This window comes from Pithys albifrons, chromosome 4 (assembly GCF_047495875.1).
Source record: "Pithys albifrons albifrons isolate INPA30051 chromosome 4, PitAlb_v1, whole genome shotgun sequence".
NCBI lineage: Eukaryota > Metazoa > Chordata > Aves > Passeriformes > Thamnophilidae > Pithys > Pithys albifrons.
Genome location: NC_092461.1, coordinates 7,111,477 through 7,127,396, shown reverse-complemented (window position 1 = coordinate 7,127,396; position 15,920 = coordinate 7,111,477). Strand labels below are relative to the sequence as shown.

At 37.8% G+C, this 15,920-nt stretch overlaps 1 protein-coding gene across 3 annotated transcripts in view; it reads right to left on the bottom strand.

Moving 5' to 3' along the window:
* Positions 1 to 15,920, bottom strand: part of LYRM4 (LYR motif containing 4) — a 92,976-nt gene that overhangs the window by 61,159 nt on the left and 15,897 nt on the right. For all 3 annotated transcript variants that reach the window (XR_011697659.1, XM_071553318.1, XM_071553317.1), the window contains exon 2: positions 7,501 to 7,621. Coding sequence is in view for 2 of the 3 variants with exons in the window: in XM_071553318.1 (XP_071409419.1) it covers positions 7,501 to 7,621 (121 nt within the window). In the remaining variant the exon portion in view is untranslated. The remainder of the gene's footprint in view (positions 1 to 7,500; positions 7,622 to 15,920) is intronic.

Below are 15,920 nucleotides of genomic sequence, written 5' to 3'. Positions count from 1 at the left end.
TTCCAAGGGCTTAGAAGTGTACAGGTAATGCACTGATACAGTGTACTGAGTTGATAAAACTGTTTTAATAAGCTCTTTATCTACTGTTTGATTGTGCCTCTCACTTCCTGCTCTTCTGCTCTGAGTGAGGCATTTGAAAACTTTACTTTGCACTTGGTTTGACTACCTAAATGGCTCAAGAGGTAAGAAAGGTTCTCTCTGCTTAATGTTGGCTCTATCCTGGTAAGAACATGAGGTCTAACTGTAATAAATAGAAATACATGACATAAATAAAAAACCCAGCAAACTTCCAAGGACACTCCTCTTACCTAAGAGCTGTGAGTCTATAATTTTTATAGAAAAATGGGTATTTGCCATGATGAAGCTGAAAAAAAAAGATAAAATTCAAGGAGCTTCTCAAGAAAAGCAGTAAATTAATCTGTGATTTTAAAAACTCCTTGCAGTGAGAAAGTTGATAAGAGGAAATCATATTGGAGCTCCAACATAATTGTCTGCCAGCAGGAAAACATGACTTGCCAATACCATACACGTTCCTGAACAGTAGTGTGGGTGTGCCCCTGTGCTCAAGGTGCTTTTCCAGCTGTTCTTTCCTCGTGGCTTCAGAATTGCTCCCAAGATAATGAAATACATTACACAGTATTTTTCAACCTTCTTACATATTCATAAAAATTAGACAGAAATATGACTTGTAGCCTGAAACTAAAACTACTAACAAGACTTTTGATAATGAACCTTCTCCTGCAAAGGGCATCCAGCCTACAGTGCTCTGCAGTATAAACACAACTATGTTCAGATACACAGAATATTTCTTAAAAGTTTGATAAGAGACATTCAATTCCAATGTCACTCGCAACTGTGGAAAATGGTACCATCCCCTACATATTCAACAAAATGATTTCAGTCCAGAAATACACACATCTTGACATACTAATTTAGCTACAGTTGCTGCAAATCAAACACAGGATTACTAGAACTGAACTATGGAAAACAATTATTTCCTGCTCAAAGGATGAGCAATCAACCCCAAAAGCAGGCGCAGTGAACTAAGAGTACTTTTAGTTTTTGGGTTTTAGAGTAACTATAATTGAAATTGCTTGTAATGATAATTTTTATAAATATGCTTTAATATTTATGCTATTTTAATTAACAAAAAGTTTCCTTATGCTATGGCTATATTATCAACAGTTCATAATTATATGAGTGCTGTTTTAGTCCATTCATTCAGTATAATTTCCACTTGAATTCAACTGTTACTCAAATTTATGATATTGCCAAGACAAAATCCTGCTAACAAATTCCTCAAAAAGACACAGTGCTTGGCTACTCACAGCTGCACTGGCAACTTGGCTTGCTAAAAAAGAAAAAAAAAGAAAGATCCAGAAAAACTGTTCTTATTTTGCACAAATTTCAAACAAGACCATACTAGTGATTTTGAATATGAACAAGCATAAGAATATGAGACCAAAATCTCACACTAAGTATGGCAAAGGCTTTTATCAAGGCATAGACATGAAGCATTTCATTAGATGCTCTCCTACGGGGAGAGGCTGAGAGAGCTGGGGTTGTTTAGCCTGGAGAAGAGGAGGCTCAGAGGTGACCTCAGCACTGTCCATAACTACCTGAAGGGAAGTTCTAGCCAGGTGGGGCTTGGTCTCTTCTCCCAGGCACTCAGCAATAGGACAAGGGGGCACAGGCTCAAGCTCTGCCAGGGGAAATTTAAGTTGGAGATCAGAAAAAAATTCTTTGCAGAGAGAGTGCTCAGGCATTGGAATGGGCTGCCCAGAAAGGGGGTGGATTCCCCATCCCTGGAGGTTTTTAAAGTGAGATTGGACGTGGCACTGAGTGCCATGATCTGGTAAAGGGACTGGAGTTGGACCAAGGGTTAGACTTGATGATCTCAGAGGTCTTTTCCAACCCAACTGATTCTATGATTCTATTACTACAAACAATGAATATTTCAAGGATTAAAACCTATTTTACAACATGCTGCAAACATGCAAAATGCTGCATGTACTCAACAGCTATCACTATCAGTAGAACCTTTCTAACAGAGTTCTCATGCTTCAAATCCATGTTATTTCATTCTGCTACACATCTGAAGGGAACAGCAAGAGAGGTCGAACTTGAAGAAAAACAACTCAAACTCCAAACAGAAGTTCATCTGTTCCCTTAATAAAGCACTGATGACCAGGCAGCTGTAAAGGAAGGAGATCCAGATCCACATGTCCTGACTGTCTCACTGCTCACAGCACATCTCTTGTCTCCTTGCTCCAGGTTTGTGCAAACCATGCTTCTCATCAGTCTCAACTATTTAAAGAGACAAACAAAAGCTGTGAAATGTCAAAACTGTTTTATCGAAGGGTATTGTAGTTCTGTGATGTCAAAACCAGTAAAATTCATAAAAAAGCCTTTAGAGCTGCCAGGAAAAATAAAATAATCCAACAAGATGAGTGGTAGTTTCTAGCTACAATATAAAACTGAGAAGAATGTACTATGGAGGAGTATGTAAGAATGAGATCTATAAATTAAAACAAAGCTTTAATCAGAGCACACAGGTCTCTTATAAGTTTTGAATTTCACATTTATATTTTCCTTTCAAAACTTAAGAGACAGCATGCTACAAAGAAAACTACTTCAAAACACTCAGTATTAGCCTGTCTTCAAAGTGGCTTCTATAAATGTTAAATTTCAGCAGTAGCAGCAGTACATTTCAGTGCAAATTCTCCTGCTAACAGACTCCAGTAGTAATGGAAATCCAGCAATGAAGTTGTATTAGCACAGCTGGGGAATGGCTGTTAGGAAAATCCTCAGAAGACCTCAAGACTTTGCCTCAGAACATTTTAAAACTTTCTATTCCAAACTTACTTGTGAGGATGAGTTTCTCACGCCTTCCTTTACAGGAAAGACACCACAAATTGTGTTGTTTATGCAACTAACACACACACACAAAATCTCCACAGTGCTGAAAAACAATCACAGTTGTTCCTTCCTGTAGCCAGACTATTTTTAAAATCAAAACCAATAATAAGCAGAGCACTAAGGCAGAGATTAATGTTCCTCCATGCTTTTCAGCATTATAAAGCTACTTTTATAACACTGAAGCAAATTGTGCAGTGACTGACATGAACAAAATGACAGTAATCTGTCACTATTTCACATTTTCCACTAGGCTGATTCAAATAGTTATTTATGAACCTTATACTCCAATGGTCACTTTGATGACTAAACCATAAATTAGAATGTAAAATGAATACAAATTTGATTTTAGAGTAACAACAAATTGTCAGCAAAGAGGGATATTATTTAATTTCTACCAACATATTATGAAAAAGTCAGCAATACCAAGATGATCTACATCATAATAAACTCCAAACTTAGCAAAAAACTGTACACTAGATCTCATGTTTGCTTCAGTGCTTCTACATTAAAAAATAAAAGGCCTTTATGTTATGCTTGGTTAGTTTTAAATATAAAGACTTAATACTATCAGATGACTTCATTACTTAGATCTTCAATTAAACAGTGAGGAAGAATGAATTTTTTTCCACAGAGCATGATGAAACTTGACAGCAAGTAAATATTAATATGAATTTAGTTGCTAAGGTTTTTAATAGTCCTGATGAAAAAAGTGGCTTTAAAGACAGTGTTGCTATTTTTAGAATATTTATCTCTTGCTTTACAGCTGAAAGTAAGATGACACTGAGACATATCAGGAGTCCTGCAAAGCACAAAAGTTCTCAACTTTTTGCAAAACAATAAAATCTTTTATAACTCAAACACCAAGTATTGCAGGGATTTGTGTAAAAAATTATCTTGATAAAATAATTTTATTCTATTAGATTATTTTTTGTTAAAAAGTTCCACTGTGTATTATCTTACTGTGTGTGTTACTGCCTGTTACTCCTGCAAACATGTAGGATAAACCCTCATACTTTGCAAGATATACACTTATAATTTGTCTGGAAAATTTAAAAAGAGTGACATTTAAGAGATACATCAACATCAGTTTCACTGTCTTAGCAGCATCAAAAATAGGAAGTTGTATCAGTGTCTTTAATATTTCTTGCTAACCAAGTATATTTTTCCCTGAAATTGATAATAAAATGTGATCCAATTTAAAACTACTTTAACTTTAGCAATTTGGTTTTGCATATTGGAGAAACCCCTTAAACAGCTGAGGTTTGGAATAAACATGGAAACCCTGCAGGTTTAGCAATAACTGAGGCCATTCTTACTCTGGTAGGTCCCAGGGATACAGGAACAAGTGCATAACAGAAAGATGGGTACTTAATGTCATTTGCTTGACAATAGCCTGATTACAACATATTTAAGATCACAGAATATGCTGAGTTGGAAAGTACCCACAAGGATCATCTAGTCCAGCTCCTGGCCCTGCACAGGACCATCCCCAAGAGTCACACCATGTGCCTGAGAGCACTGTCCAAAAGCTTCTTGAGGTCTGTCATCCTTAGTGCTGTGCCCACTGCCCTGGGGAGTCTGTTCAGTGCCCAACCACCCTCTGGGGGAAGAGCCTTTTTCTAATATCCAACCTAAACCTCATTAGTTTTCTACATTTGCAAAGCTAAAAAAATACATGGAGAGATTTTTGAGTCCTAAAAATTCAAGTGGTGCTATTCCACTGAATTATACCCTTTTTGGTTTTTTAACATCTTCCTGGCTGAAATATATTGCACCTACATATTATAAAATATTTTAAAGCAAGATTTATATATTACACAGTAGAGCAAAATGTGGCTCTCAATGACTTCTCTCAATCTCAAATCAAGAAATATTTCTTACAAAACTTTTTTGCCATTATCACAAAGTAGGAAAATGAAAAAAAAAACAACAACAAAAAACCCAAACCAGAAGTAGCAGATTCTAAAGAAAAAGCAGAATCCATGCTAAGAGAAAATACCAAATCCTGTCTAACCTCTCATTGCTGTTGTTTGCTCAAATGAAGAAGTAAATGCACAAGATTTTCACATGTAGAAAATACAGGCTGGTACATGAAACAGTTACATGCTGTTGATGTACAGCTTGTTAGAGATACTTGTGTACATACAGGGACATTTATATGTTTATCTATGATCAAAAAGTTCCCAGCAACCAAAGAATGCAAAATATTCTTAAGCCCTACTACTCCTTTACAAAGGACAGTGAGAGGGTGAGAGACCCCCATACTAGAAAGAAAAAAATCCAGCCTGTCAAGGTCTGTTTTAGAAAAATGGCATCTTTTTTTTAGGGTCTACAGAAACAAGGTCATCTGGGATTACACAGGACTTAGAGAGGTGAGATGATTTACTTTAAAATCTGTCCCAGTCCTATTAGGACTCAGATCAGGAGAACCATGTTCTATTGAAAGAAAAGTTGGAAAGTTTTTATTTTATTAAGACTTTATCTTAGCAAGAATTACACAACATCTGAGTTAGAACTTTTTAAAATTTTGGCTCACAGAACCAGTGAGAGCCAAATTGTACCCACACCAAGTCGGGCCACCCCAAATATTAAGGTACTACAAATCAGCATCCTCATTTCAGCACCCCAGATACACACCTATAAAGTGGGAATAATATTTCACACCTATTTTAGGTGATTTCATACTTTGCAATGAAATTCTTCTCAGAGAAAGGAAGTGCTTGCTATTACAAGAGTTGTGCCAAGTAGGTCCTTGTTAAGACATTTTATAACAAAAATAAATTTAGTACACTTCAGTCATCCATTTCATTGCAAAACAGTTACTGTGGTGGTGTAATTTAATGTTTTCCTAATCTATCAAAGATAATATTTACATTCTTACTTACAACTATAACAGCATTTTCTGACATGCTGACAGGAATTTATCTCAGCCATAATCTAGAAGAATTTTCCTGCAGCGTTTTGCTGTGGGAAATCCCACATGCACAGGTTGTTACTTCTTTGATGCACACTTCTCCAAGTGGCAGAATTTGACCCTGTGCATTCTTATCTTTTGCCACCCCCTGGACAGATGTGCTCCTCCTCTTTGAACTAACTGAACCTGGGGCCAGGCAGGTGCCCAGCAAGAAGGTCTAAATTAAATTAATCTTGGTTTATGATGCTATCAGTGAGAACTCAGCACCAAACCCTCAAAAAACCTGGTTTGGCTTTAAGTGCACATGAAGTAGAGTATTGACCTCCAATCTGTAATCATTAAATATTTTACAAACATAAATTTGCTGATTAGAACTCAATAGTAATAGGTCAGATTTGTACAAGTGATATCTGACTCTTCTCCTGTGACATCCCTTCCTTAATTTTCTTCTTTCTGGAGAATATATGATATCAAGACTCTTTGAAATAAAACTTCAAAAATAAGAGCTGAAAATACTAATTATCACCGACAGATAAAAAAAAAACATCTCAACATTTAAACATAAATGCACTGTAACAACCCAAACTGAATCATTTATTTGAGAAACACTTAAAATACAAAAACAGCAGTGTTTGTTTAAAAAAAGATAGTAAAACTATGGGCACAAAACAACACCTGTTCCTGGAAGAAGAAATACCAAAGAAATAATTTAACTTGCACCATACTTAGGTGCCAAATCAAAGGGTCTGGCTTCCCAGTGAAATAAGAATCCATCTAACTGACCTGTGGATTGTCTAAAGATGCATCTTGAAACAAACCATGGAGGAACAGGTGCACATATTCACTCAAACTTTAATAAAAGAATTACTGAGTTCTGACTGGTGTCAGCAAGTGCAGATTTTGCAAGGAGGAACTGCTTAAGCATTGTAGGTACCACCCTTAGAGTTCAAGCACAGAAACTTGCTTACTTCCAGTTTCCAGTGGTCACTGTAGACAGACAGTGGGTATTTATGAACAGGTAGAAAGTATCTGAGCTCTCCTTTGTGTCTAAATAACATGATACTAGTGCTAGGAGCAGAGATGTTATAAATGATACTCAGACAAGAAAAATAGAGCCACTGACTCAAATTTTGCAGAGAAAAATATATCATGCTGTTTGGACACATTAACCAGCTTTTACAAGTGAATTCACTTCAGGATTTTCTCATTCTAATTCTGTATCAGGACACAGGAAAAAACAAACAACGGAGAAGGCAAGACTATGTGAAGTGACTGTCACTGTCACCCTTCTAAATCTATGATGTGAGGAGGACAGGCTGAGGAAAGGAATCTAGTACACTTGAGCTAGAGGAAACACATTCAAAGGAAAATTAGGGCAGAGAATCAGAGTGAAGAGACAGCAGAACACACAGCAGAAAAAGTAATGAGCATATAAACTTTTGATAGCAAGACCTGTTCCAGTTAATGGAACAAACAACCCTAAATCCCACTATTGCAACCATTATGCATAAACAGATGTTTCCCACCATTTCAAACTCAGACATACAAAAACCAAAGTTCATCCAGAGATGTTTTGAGCAAGGATCTGTTTTTTACATCTCTTGTGGCATTAGATAGTTAACTGAGGAGGGGACAACTCTTAGATAAAATGAGGAAAATAAACATACCTGCCGACGAATAACCTCTAGGTTTGCTTTGGCTTTATTCACTAGTTCTTCTATTTTTTCAGAATCCTTTATATTCTTGTTTTCTCTGAAGGCATCTCTTATCCTTCTGATGGCATATGTTCTAAACACAAACAAGAAGCAGATGTGTATTCATAGATGTGCCACAATTTATGACATTTCAACATTCCTTAAAACATGCTGATATAAAGAAAAAAATGCATACACACACATACATATTTTGCCCAGTTTTAGACATATATCTTTTTATTTAAGGCCTTATTTTGCCACTGGAAAAAGTGACCAGATTCTTTAATTAAGAAAAAGTGGTTTTACTAGAAGTTATTGTAGAAACATTTCATATCTCACATATCATCAGTCCAGTCCTTAGTGCTGTAACAATACTGTTGGATGCCTGGCATGGATACTGCAACATAACAAAAAGCCTTAAGAACCAGAAAATCATTCCCCACATTATTTTGAATCAGTATGATTATTCTCAACCCACATAAAGGACCTTGAGCCAGTCACTAAATACATCATGTATTTTTACTCAATCTGATGTTGTAAACTAGCAGAGAACAAAGGCAGAGGGATGGACCAGCCACAACAAAAAGGGCTCCTTCCCTGTCAGCTTCTTGTTGCCTCAGTCCACTAAGAAGCAATAACAGGATACAATCTCTGCTTTCAGAGGAAGATCCAAAGCTGCAGCTTTCTCCAAATCTTGCCTTTCTTTCCAACTGCAGTCTGTAGCATACTGCTCAATACAAAATAGGGCAAATTTCCATATTAAAATAAGATTTCCAGATTGAGCAGTAGATACTTTCACTACCTGGGTCCTTGGGAGGGGCAGGAGAAACAGCAGTGAAGTGATCCTGCTCAGCTATCGCGATAGTGTCCCAATTCTGTACCACCACACCACTTTTACCCCGAGAAAGTAAAACCCCTACATGTGGTAATGGAAGGAAACAAAAGGCTGCTGCAAACACCACGAATAGTTTAATATTTCAACAACCCTTTGAGTTTGTGTAACAGTGGAGCTTGACAGATGAAATTGTCTAAAACACTATGATAAAAAAATCCAAAGATGATGTTGAAAAATAAAATTTTGGGGGGAGGAGACTGGACAGGGGAAAGGAAGAAGAGGGTAGATGAATAGCCAGGGGCACTGTGTTCCATTAGATGGTGCTCTCCAGCTCCTAATGCAGCTTTCACCAGCCAAGCAGTGTGTTCTCTCTTTGAGCTCATAAATAATACATCTCAGTCCCAGGAAGCAGGATGGGTATGGAGTGCCACTCTGCTGCCGCACACCAGCAGATGGTGTGTGCTTTTAATTAGGGTCTGCTCACCTCTAATGTGACACTGGGGTGTGTGAGGGAGTGAGTGTGTGTGTGTTTGGATGTGTGAAGTTAATAGAAGGTATTAAATATGGAAGCTCATTCTCATCTGCAGCTGCTGTCCTAGCAAGATTTGAAAGGGACGCTGATTATTTCTCTTAGAAAAGAAACAACCCCAAATCATTAAGGTGTAGTGTTGATAATGGATTGATTTCAAATCACTCCACATATATATGTAGGGTTAACTGTGCAGAAACATAATATTTTCTGAAAGGACAGGTTTCCAAGAGATATAAAGACTAATGTGTACATTTTTAGCTTGAAAGAAAAAACAACAAGTATTCATTAGTGGGTGCAAGTCTTTCACAATGCAATACAAATGAGTAAATGCTATCTACAGAAAAAAAGATAGATGGGGAAAAAAGCAAATTCTTGTTCAGTATAACACCTGCAGACGGTGGGGTTTATTTTTTGTTTTGTACATATGGTGCATTAATTGTTACATTTTGTCTTGTTACATTTTGTCTCTCTTCCTCTCATTACACCCAATAGTTGTTGAGAAAAAAAATACATACTTAGAAAACAGACCAATTTTTATCCATAATCAGAAAGTTGCATTGTTTTTACCTTTTACAATTTCTTTAAACCTTTATGAACAGTAACACCCAAAGGAAGTCATTTTACATAGATTTTAATACAATTCTACAGCTAAATCAATGTATTTCCAGTATTCTCTAAACACACTTTAAAGACTAGCTCTATATCCTGACACTACTCTTTACCAAGGTTACACTGAGACTCAATACATCACTTAAAATAAGGATGAGCTCAACTCAAACCAAATACTATAATGACTGTAAACCATAATTTTTTGCCCATTGAGAGGTGCCAGGGGAACATTTTACCAATACTCAAATTCTTCAAAATTATATAAAAAGTGTTAGGTCAAGATATAAACAAACCACTAGGTTTGGTGTGGGGTTTTTTTGCTGTTTTCTTTCCTTTCACACAACAGCTTTTTATATGCAACAACATATAAAAATTGGTCAGTTGTGAGTAGTGTCAAACCTAAATCTCAACACTCTCTACACTTCAAGACTTTCTGAGCTGAGCATGCACTAAAAGCAAGAACTACCCTAAACACTGTGATATTGCTTCAAGTGTATGAAAAACCAAACTCTTCTGAAAGTACAGCAGTGTGTGCAAGCCACATGTAGCAAACACACACATGCTGTGAAAGAACTTGTTCATTCAGTCATGTATCTTTTGGGTTTCTCTTGAAGAGCACTGCTCCAAAGATGATCTGGCTGAAGAAGAGAGTGGTCAGCTGACCAGACACTCTAATGGTGTGTAATTTCAGTTCAATAAGAAAAATGCTAAACCCAATCATGTACTATTTGAAGGCACAGCTCAAAATGCCAGTGGCAGTGAATATGTGGTTATCTTGATAAAACTTTATAACACTAACTTAAAATAAGCACTATCTGAAGACAGAGTGACAGATGAAGGGCAGACTGGCAAGGGAACTGGTGGCTGTACCTTATGGATGATCCAAGGGGGCACTAAGGAACAGAGGGCACACAGCAGTACAGCAAGTTTAACCCCACAGGAGTGAAGAGGAGCTGCTGCAATTTTGCCACTCTCCCTGATAGGCACAAACACTCCTTTGCCTCCTTTAGACCAGCACAGTCAGTTTGATTTGGCCCCAGGTGAGCCAGACTTGGTAACCTGACCATGTACTACAAGAATTCACTTGATTTTTAACTTGCTTTGTTCTTTTAGTTTCCAGATTGGAGAGTTTCATAGGCTCTGCATGGAACTGGGTGAGTACCAGCACTGAGGAGGAGGGAATACAGCAGTACTGATTTTGATGGATACAGTTTGCAATTGATGCTTTTCACAAAGGCCAAGGAAGTCACATAAACAAGGACATTTTAGTGAGAAGGTACCAAGCAAGCTCTCCAGAAAAACAGAATGGGAAAGCAATTTTGGATACAGTACACTCCTACAGACCTTTGGAAAAGGTCTAATGCAGTAGTAGTCATTAAGAAACATAATTTAAATGAAAACTCAAACTACATTTCACAATGCACTATTTTCTTCACCATTCTTTGAAAACAAATACTAAAAAATGGCTGAATGGGCATTTTGCTTTTGTTCTCCAAGTGCACTGAAATTTTAATAAAGAACACCACTGATTTTACCTTCTGGTGAGACTTTCCAGCGAGCTGGTGACAGCAGGACCCAAGAAAGAGTGTCCAGCTGAATATATTCACTCAACTATGCACACTCAAAACACTTTTTGTGATCCCTACTTATGTGCATCTGTCACACAATTAGTTCCCAATTAAACCAAAAGAATGTACTCACTGGGTAATAGAGTGATGGCTCCAGACCAAAGCCACCACAGGTGGGTGGCCACGCAAGGTGACAGATGCACATCAGCAGAAAATAGAAGAGTGGTTGGGGGTTAATGCCAGATCAACAGCCAGGGCCAAAACATGAGCACAAAACTCACAGACAACAGGCACTACCTGCCAATGTTAAGAGACAGCAATGCCCTCAAATAATAGTAAAACCACAGACAAAACAGTCTTTGTCCTAATACTCTACCTTCAAAGAGTTCCTTTTTCTTCTCTGAAGCACAATCACAAACCTAACATGAGCCCTTCTAAAAATGAAGCCTGTAAAAAGCAAACTCTCAAGCAACAACTATTAAAGAAAAATGAAATCGCAGCTGAGGTACTTCAGAAAATAATATCTGCTTGGGAATTTAGGTATTTTTATTTCAAAATGTTTACTTATGTCAGGCCTGACTTAAAACAAAACAAAACAACAACACCCTCTTTGTGCTTTTCTAAGCCAGAGGGTAAGAAAAGAAGGTGAAACAACACACAAATACGCTTGCTTTTTAAATACCAAGCTTGCAAAACAAACCTGGCCAAGCAAAGCCTTTCTCAGAACCACTTTGCATTTACCAGTATCACAACACACTAAAGGCTTAAGTCTTCTTCCCAAGGTATGTTTACAAACATGTTGACATCTTGTCTTTTTCACTGCCAACAAATACAATGTATTGATAGATCACATCACAGTTACAGGCAACCACTGTGAAACACAATGGCTGTTACAAGTTGTGAGTCATTGAGAGCACAAAGACAGTAGAGGATTGTGGTCCACACCCTGTGCGAGCAAAACAGAGACAAGCGCGTTAGAATAGGCAAGACTTCCAAAAAACGTCTGGAGTAAAATGCATTTTTCCTTATTAGCTTGAGTCGTACTTATTAAATTAAGGCAAAGGATCCATAGCTGACCTCTAGGAAGCCCACTGGGGTTAATAATTCTGGAATTATTAAGTATATTATGCTTTCATTTAAGGACACAATGTGCAAAAGTACTATTATATCAAGTGAGGGATCTTTTATAAAAGGTCAGCTTTCTTTCACTAAACCATATTTTCTTACCACTGCTGTCATCTAATTAACATCTATTAACTTAGGGTAGCAACAACACAAAGTTTCAGAATTTCCCATCATTACTAGCAAAATGTGCACCAGATGAGATCTAACTACATTTTCAGAATTACACGTCTCTTAAAAATGGAAAAATTTTATACTAAAAACCATCTGCAGAAAAATAGTTTTATCTTACCTTAAAGTTTTATTAGCACTGGCAAAGGGGTCTCCATGTACAGAATTGCCTCAGAGGGAATGATTATTTATATAAATACAAGTGTACATCTACATATTTCCATATATATGTATGTATTTACAATCCTTTTTCCTCTACAAAGGTCTCATTAAATAACACATTAAAGACGAAGAAAAAGCTGCATCTAATTACCATTTCATTCTAAAAAAAGAAACACTTGACAACGGATGTGTGTTTGAGACTGAGTGGTAAGTGATTCACAGGGAAGTAGTTGTGATTTGTCCAATTAAACACGAAACCAAGAGAGGAGTGTGGATGCAATGTTTTATCAGCAAGGTGTTCCTCAAACTCCATCACTGAACACATTTTGAGCACTCCCACCTCAAGCTACAGCACAACAACAACACCTGCCTGTTTTCTAGAAATCAAAGCAAAGCCTATTCCTGGAACCAGGATTTGCTTGGGGGAGTCAGGGTAGTGGCTACATGCTGGGAGAGGAGGAAAGAAGAGTAAAGAAAAGCAAAAATTAGACTGTTGGTTAACTCAGCATTATTTCCTTGAATTTTCTAATGAAGCAGAGTCACTGGACAGTCTTCACATAAAGCCTAAAGAAAGAAACCCACAAGCCACTCCTTGGTTTCTCTGCTAATACACAAAATATGAGTTCCAATGCAATTGTTAAGGAATATGTTTGGAATAGAACAGCACTAGAGATACTTTATGAGAGAGGAATCCCCCCAAAGAACAAAGATTGATGAAGATCAGAAAACACATTTGGGAGGTGGTGACTGTGACCCCGTGCATATGACACATTTTGTATGATCAGATACAAGGATTTGCAGCTTATTTCTAAAGCAAATACTTTGCATCTCTGATCTCAAAATACGTATGAACAACTTCAACCTTCTCTGTGAGTTCCCTTTGATTTTCTTTAATAAATCTAAACCCCAGAAATGGCTCATTAGATTTTTAGAGAGAAAGACTCGTGTCTGTTTTTATCTTTTCTAACTGTATCTTTTCCTCAGTTTGTGTCTGTATCCATGACAAAGTAGAGAGAATGGATGACCACCTGATCAATAGGATCACAGGATCATTCATGTTGGAAAGAAGTTTAGGTGTCTTCTCCTAAACTCCCTGCTGAAAGTAGAGTCAGTGATGGCAACAGATCAGATTACTCATGGCTTTGTCCAGCCAAGTCTTGAAAATCAGGATGTTGGCCAGACCACCTAGCTGGGAAACATCCTCAATTGCTTGGTTGTCCTTGTGGGGGAAAAGCTTTTCCTTTGAGCCAGTCTGAAAAACCTTTCTTCCTGCACTTTAAACCTGCTATCCCTTTTTCTCCAGTCAGGCACCTGCGGACACTTTGAGGTACTGGCTGCTTTTATGTTCCCTCAGTGATGTTTCTTCTCCAGGCTGAGCCAGAGCAGCTCCCTCAGCCTTTTCTCACAGGGTGTTTCAGCCCCACTGGTGGATTCTGCTGAACTGGGTTCAGGTTGTCCATCCTTTTCCTGTATGGGGGCTGAAGGAGACAAGACTGGACAGAGTACTCCAGATGTGATCTACCAAGCACTGAGTAGAGAGGGATAATCACTCCCATCAATCTGGCTGAGCAACTCTTGATAGATCACAGGATGCTCTTAGTTTTCCTTTGTGCCAGAGCACACAGCTTAGTTCCCAAAGACTTTCTTTTTCATGGACCCAGAATACTAGCAGTGCTATTGACAGCTAACTATGATTATTTTTGCCATTCACTGAAACATACAATTTTCTTGCTATATTTCTAAAAATAAAAACAGTTATTGGCTTAATTCTAAGTGTAAAGTATTTTGCAGAAGGGAGAGCTTTTTCAGAAGGTCAAGGTTAAAAGAAGAAGGTAAAGATGTCCAAATGAAAGCACTCTTTTCATCTTAATTGGAGTTGCAACTGCAATGTTATATTGCAGGAAAGGTTAAAAAGAGGGTTAGCAGTGAAGGACCCAATTGAACAAGTTGTTCAGCTAACGAGGCACCAGGCAAGGACGTGCTGCAGGAACTAGAACCAGAATTTGCTACAGATGAAAAGTGTCCTGATGGCCTGAAACGAGTAATAGCTCTCTGCTGAGCTTTCACTGCCAAGCCCCTGTCAACTGCTCCCCAGGACTCTGGGGGAGCTCCACAGTCAATCTCCAGGTGGGCAATGCCATCAGACTACAAGTTGAAACCCTGACAAAGCTGATCTCTCTCTTCTTTCTTTTGAGGCAGATATAGACCATTCCATTTGCTGTGCTGCTGTTTCTGAACAGCTCTTAAGGCCTGGCCTGCTGTGCATTGCCGTTACAAATTCCACTATATTTTCCTGGAAAGATTAGAGTTTTAGTTCAATGCTGTGGCCAAAATGTCTCTCTTGAGCATGGCTGGAAGTTTCCTTTCCATTCTAAGAAGAGTTTAGCTTATGACTTGGATACCCTTAGGGGAGGCTAAACATTGCTCCTCTTGGTGATTGTAACTGCTCATTTAGAAACCCACTGGGTGCTAAGCAGCCTTGCTGGAGGCCAAGTAGTGCCCACTTGACAGTGGGAAATGATTTGCCTTTGATGAACTAGTAGTGCTTACTTTTAATTAAGCAGTAAGGCAAAACCCCTCAGGATATTCTAACTTCTTGGACTGCAGTGTGGTTGGTCAGGATGATGATGAGATTTTGATAGGACATTTCTGAAGCACAGCATTATTTCTGAAAGCAAAGATTCAGACATAGTAAATATCTGGTTACAGTACCCATATTATTCTTCTAATATGGAAACCACAAAAATGCCAATTCCTTAGAAGAGAAAAGGGATCAAGTACTAGAAATGTGTTGATAGCAAACAGTTTTAAAATAAATGGGATGTTTTGACATATGAAAGACTTAAAAACCAGTTCTCTGAAGGTCATCTGAGGTGAAGCTTTGTTAGTCATTGTGACAAAGCAGTAATTTTGAATATGCCAAACAGGCTCCTAATGAAGCTTTACTTTGCAAAAGTGATCCTTGGATTCTAGTAATAAAGATGATTAATTGTGCCTCTTGGTTTTTGCTCAAGTAAACTTGTGCTTTTTGAGATGAAGGGATTTAAGCACTGTAGGTCCAAAATGAAACTAGTAAAAGAAATTGTGCTGATATTAGATATAGTCCAGTCATCTCATGACAAAGACAACAACAAACCACAAACATAAGTTATTAAACAATCCAACTGAAGTAACATACTACCTGTTCTGACTGCTTATACGCAACATAGCAGAAGTTACAGGATTTAGAATATTGAAGTTGTTCTCCAAAATTTATTCTCTCATCCATTTCTATCAGCTTTATAGCTTATCCAAAAATCTTTGTTCCCTGTAACTCAGTCAGTAACAACAAACATTCCCCACTGGACCTCCTATCACCATATGGCTCGATGACCTTCCCTCATTTATAGCAAAG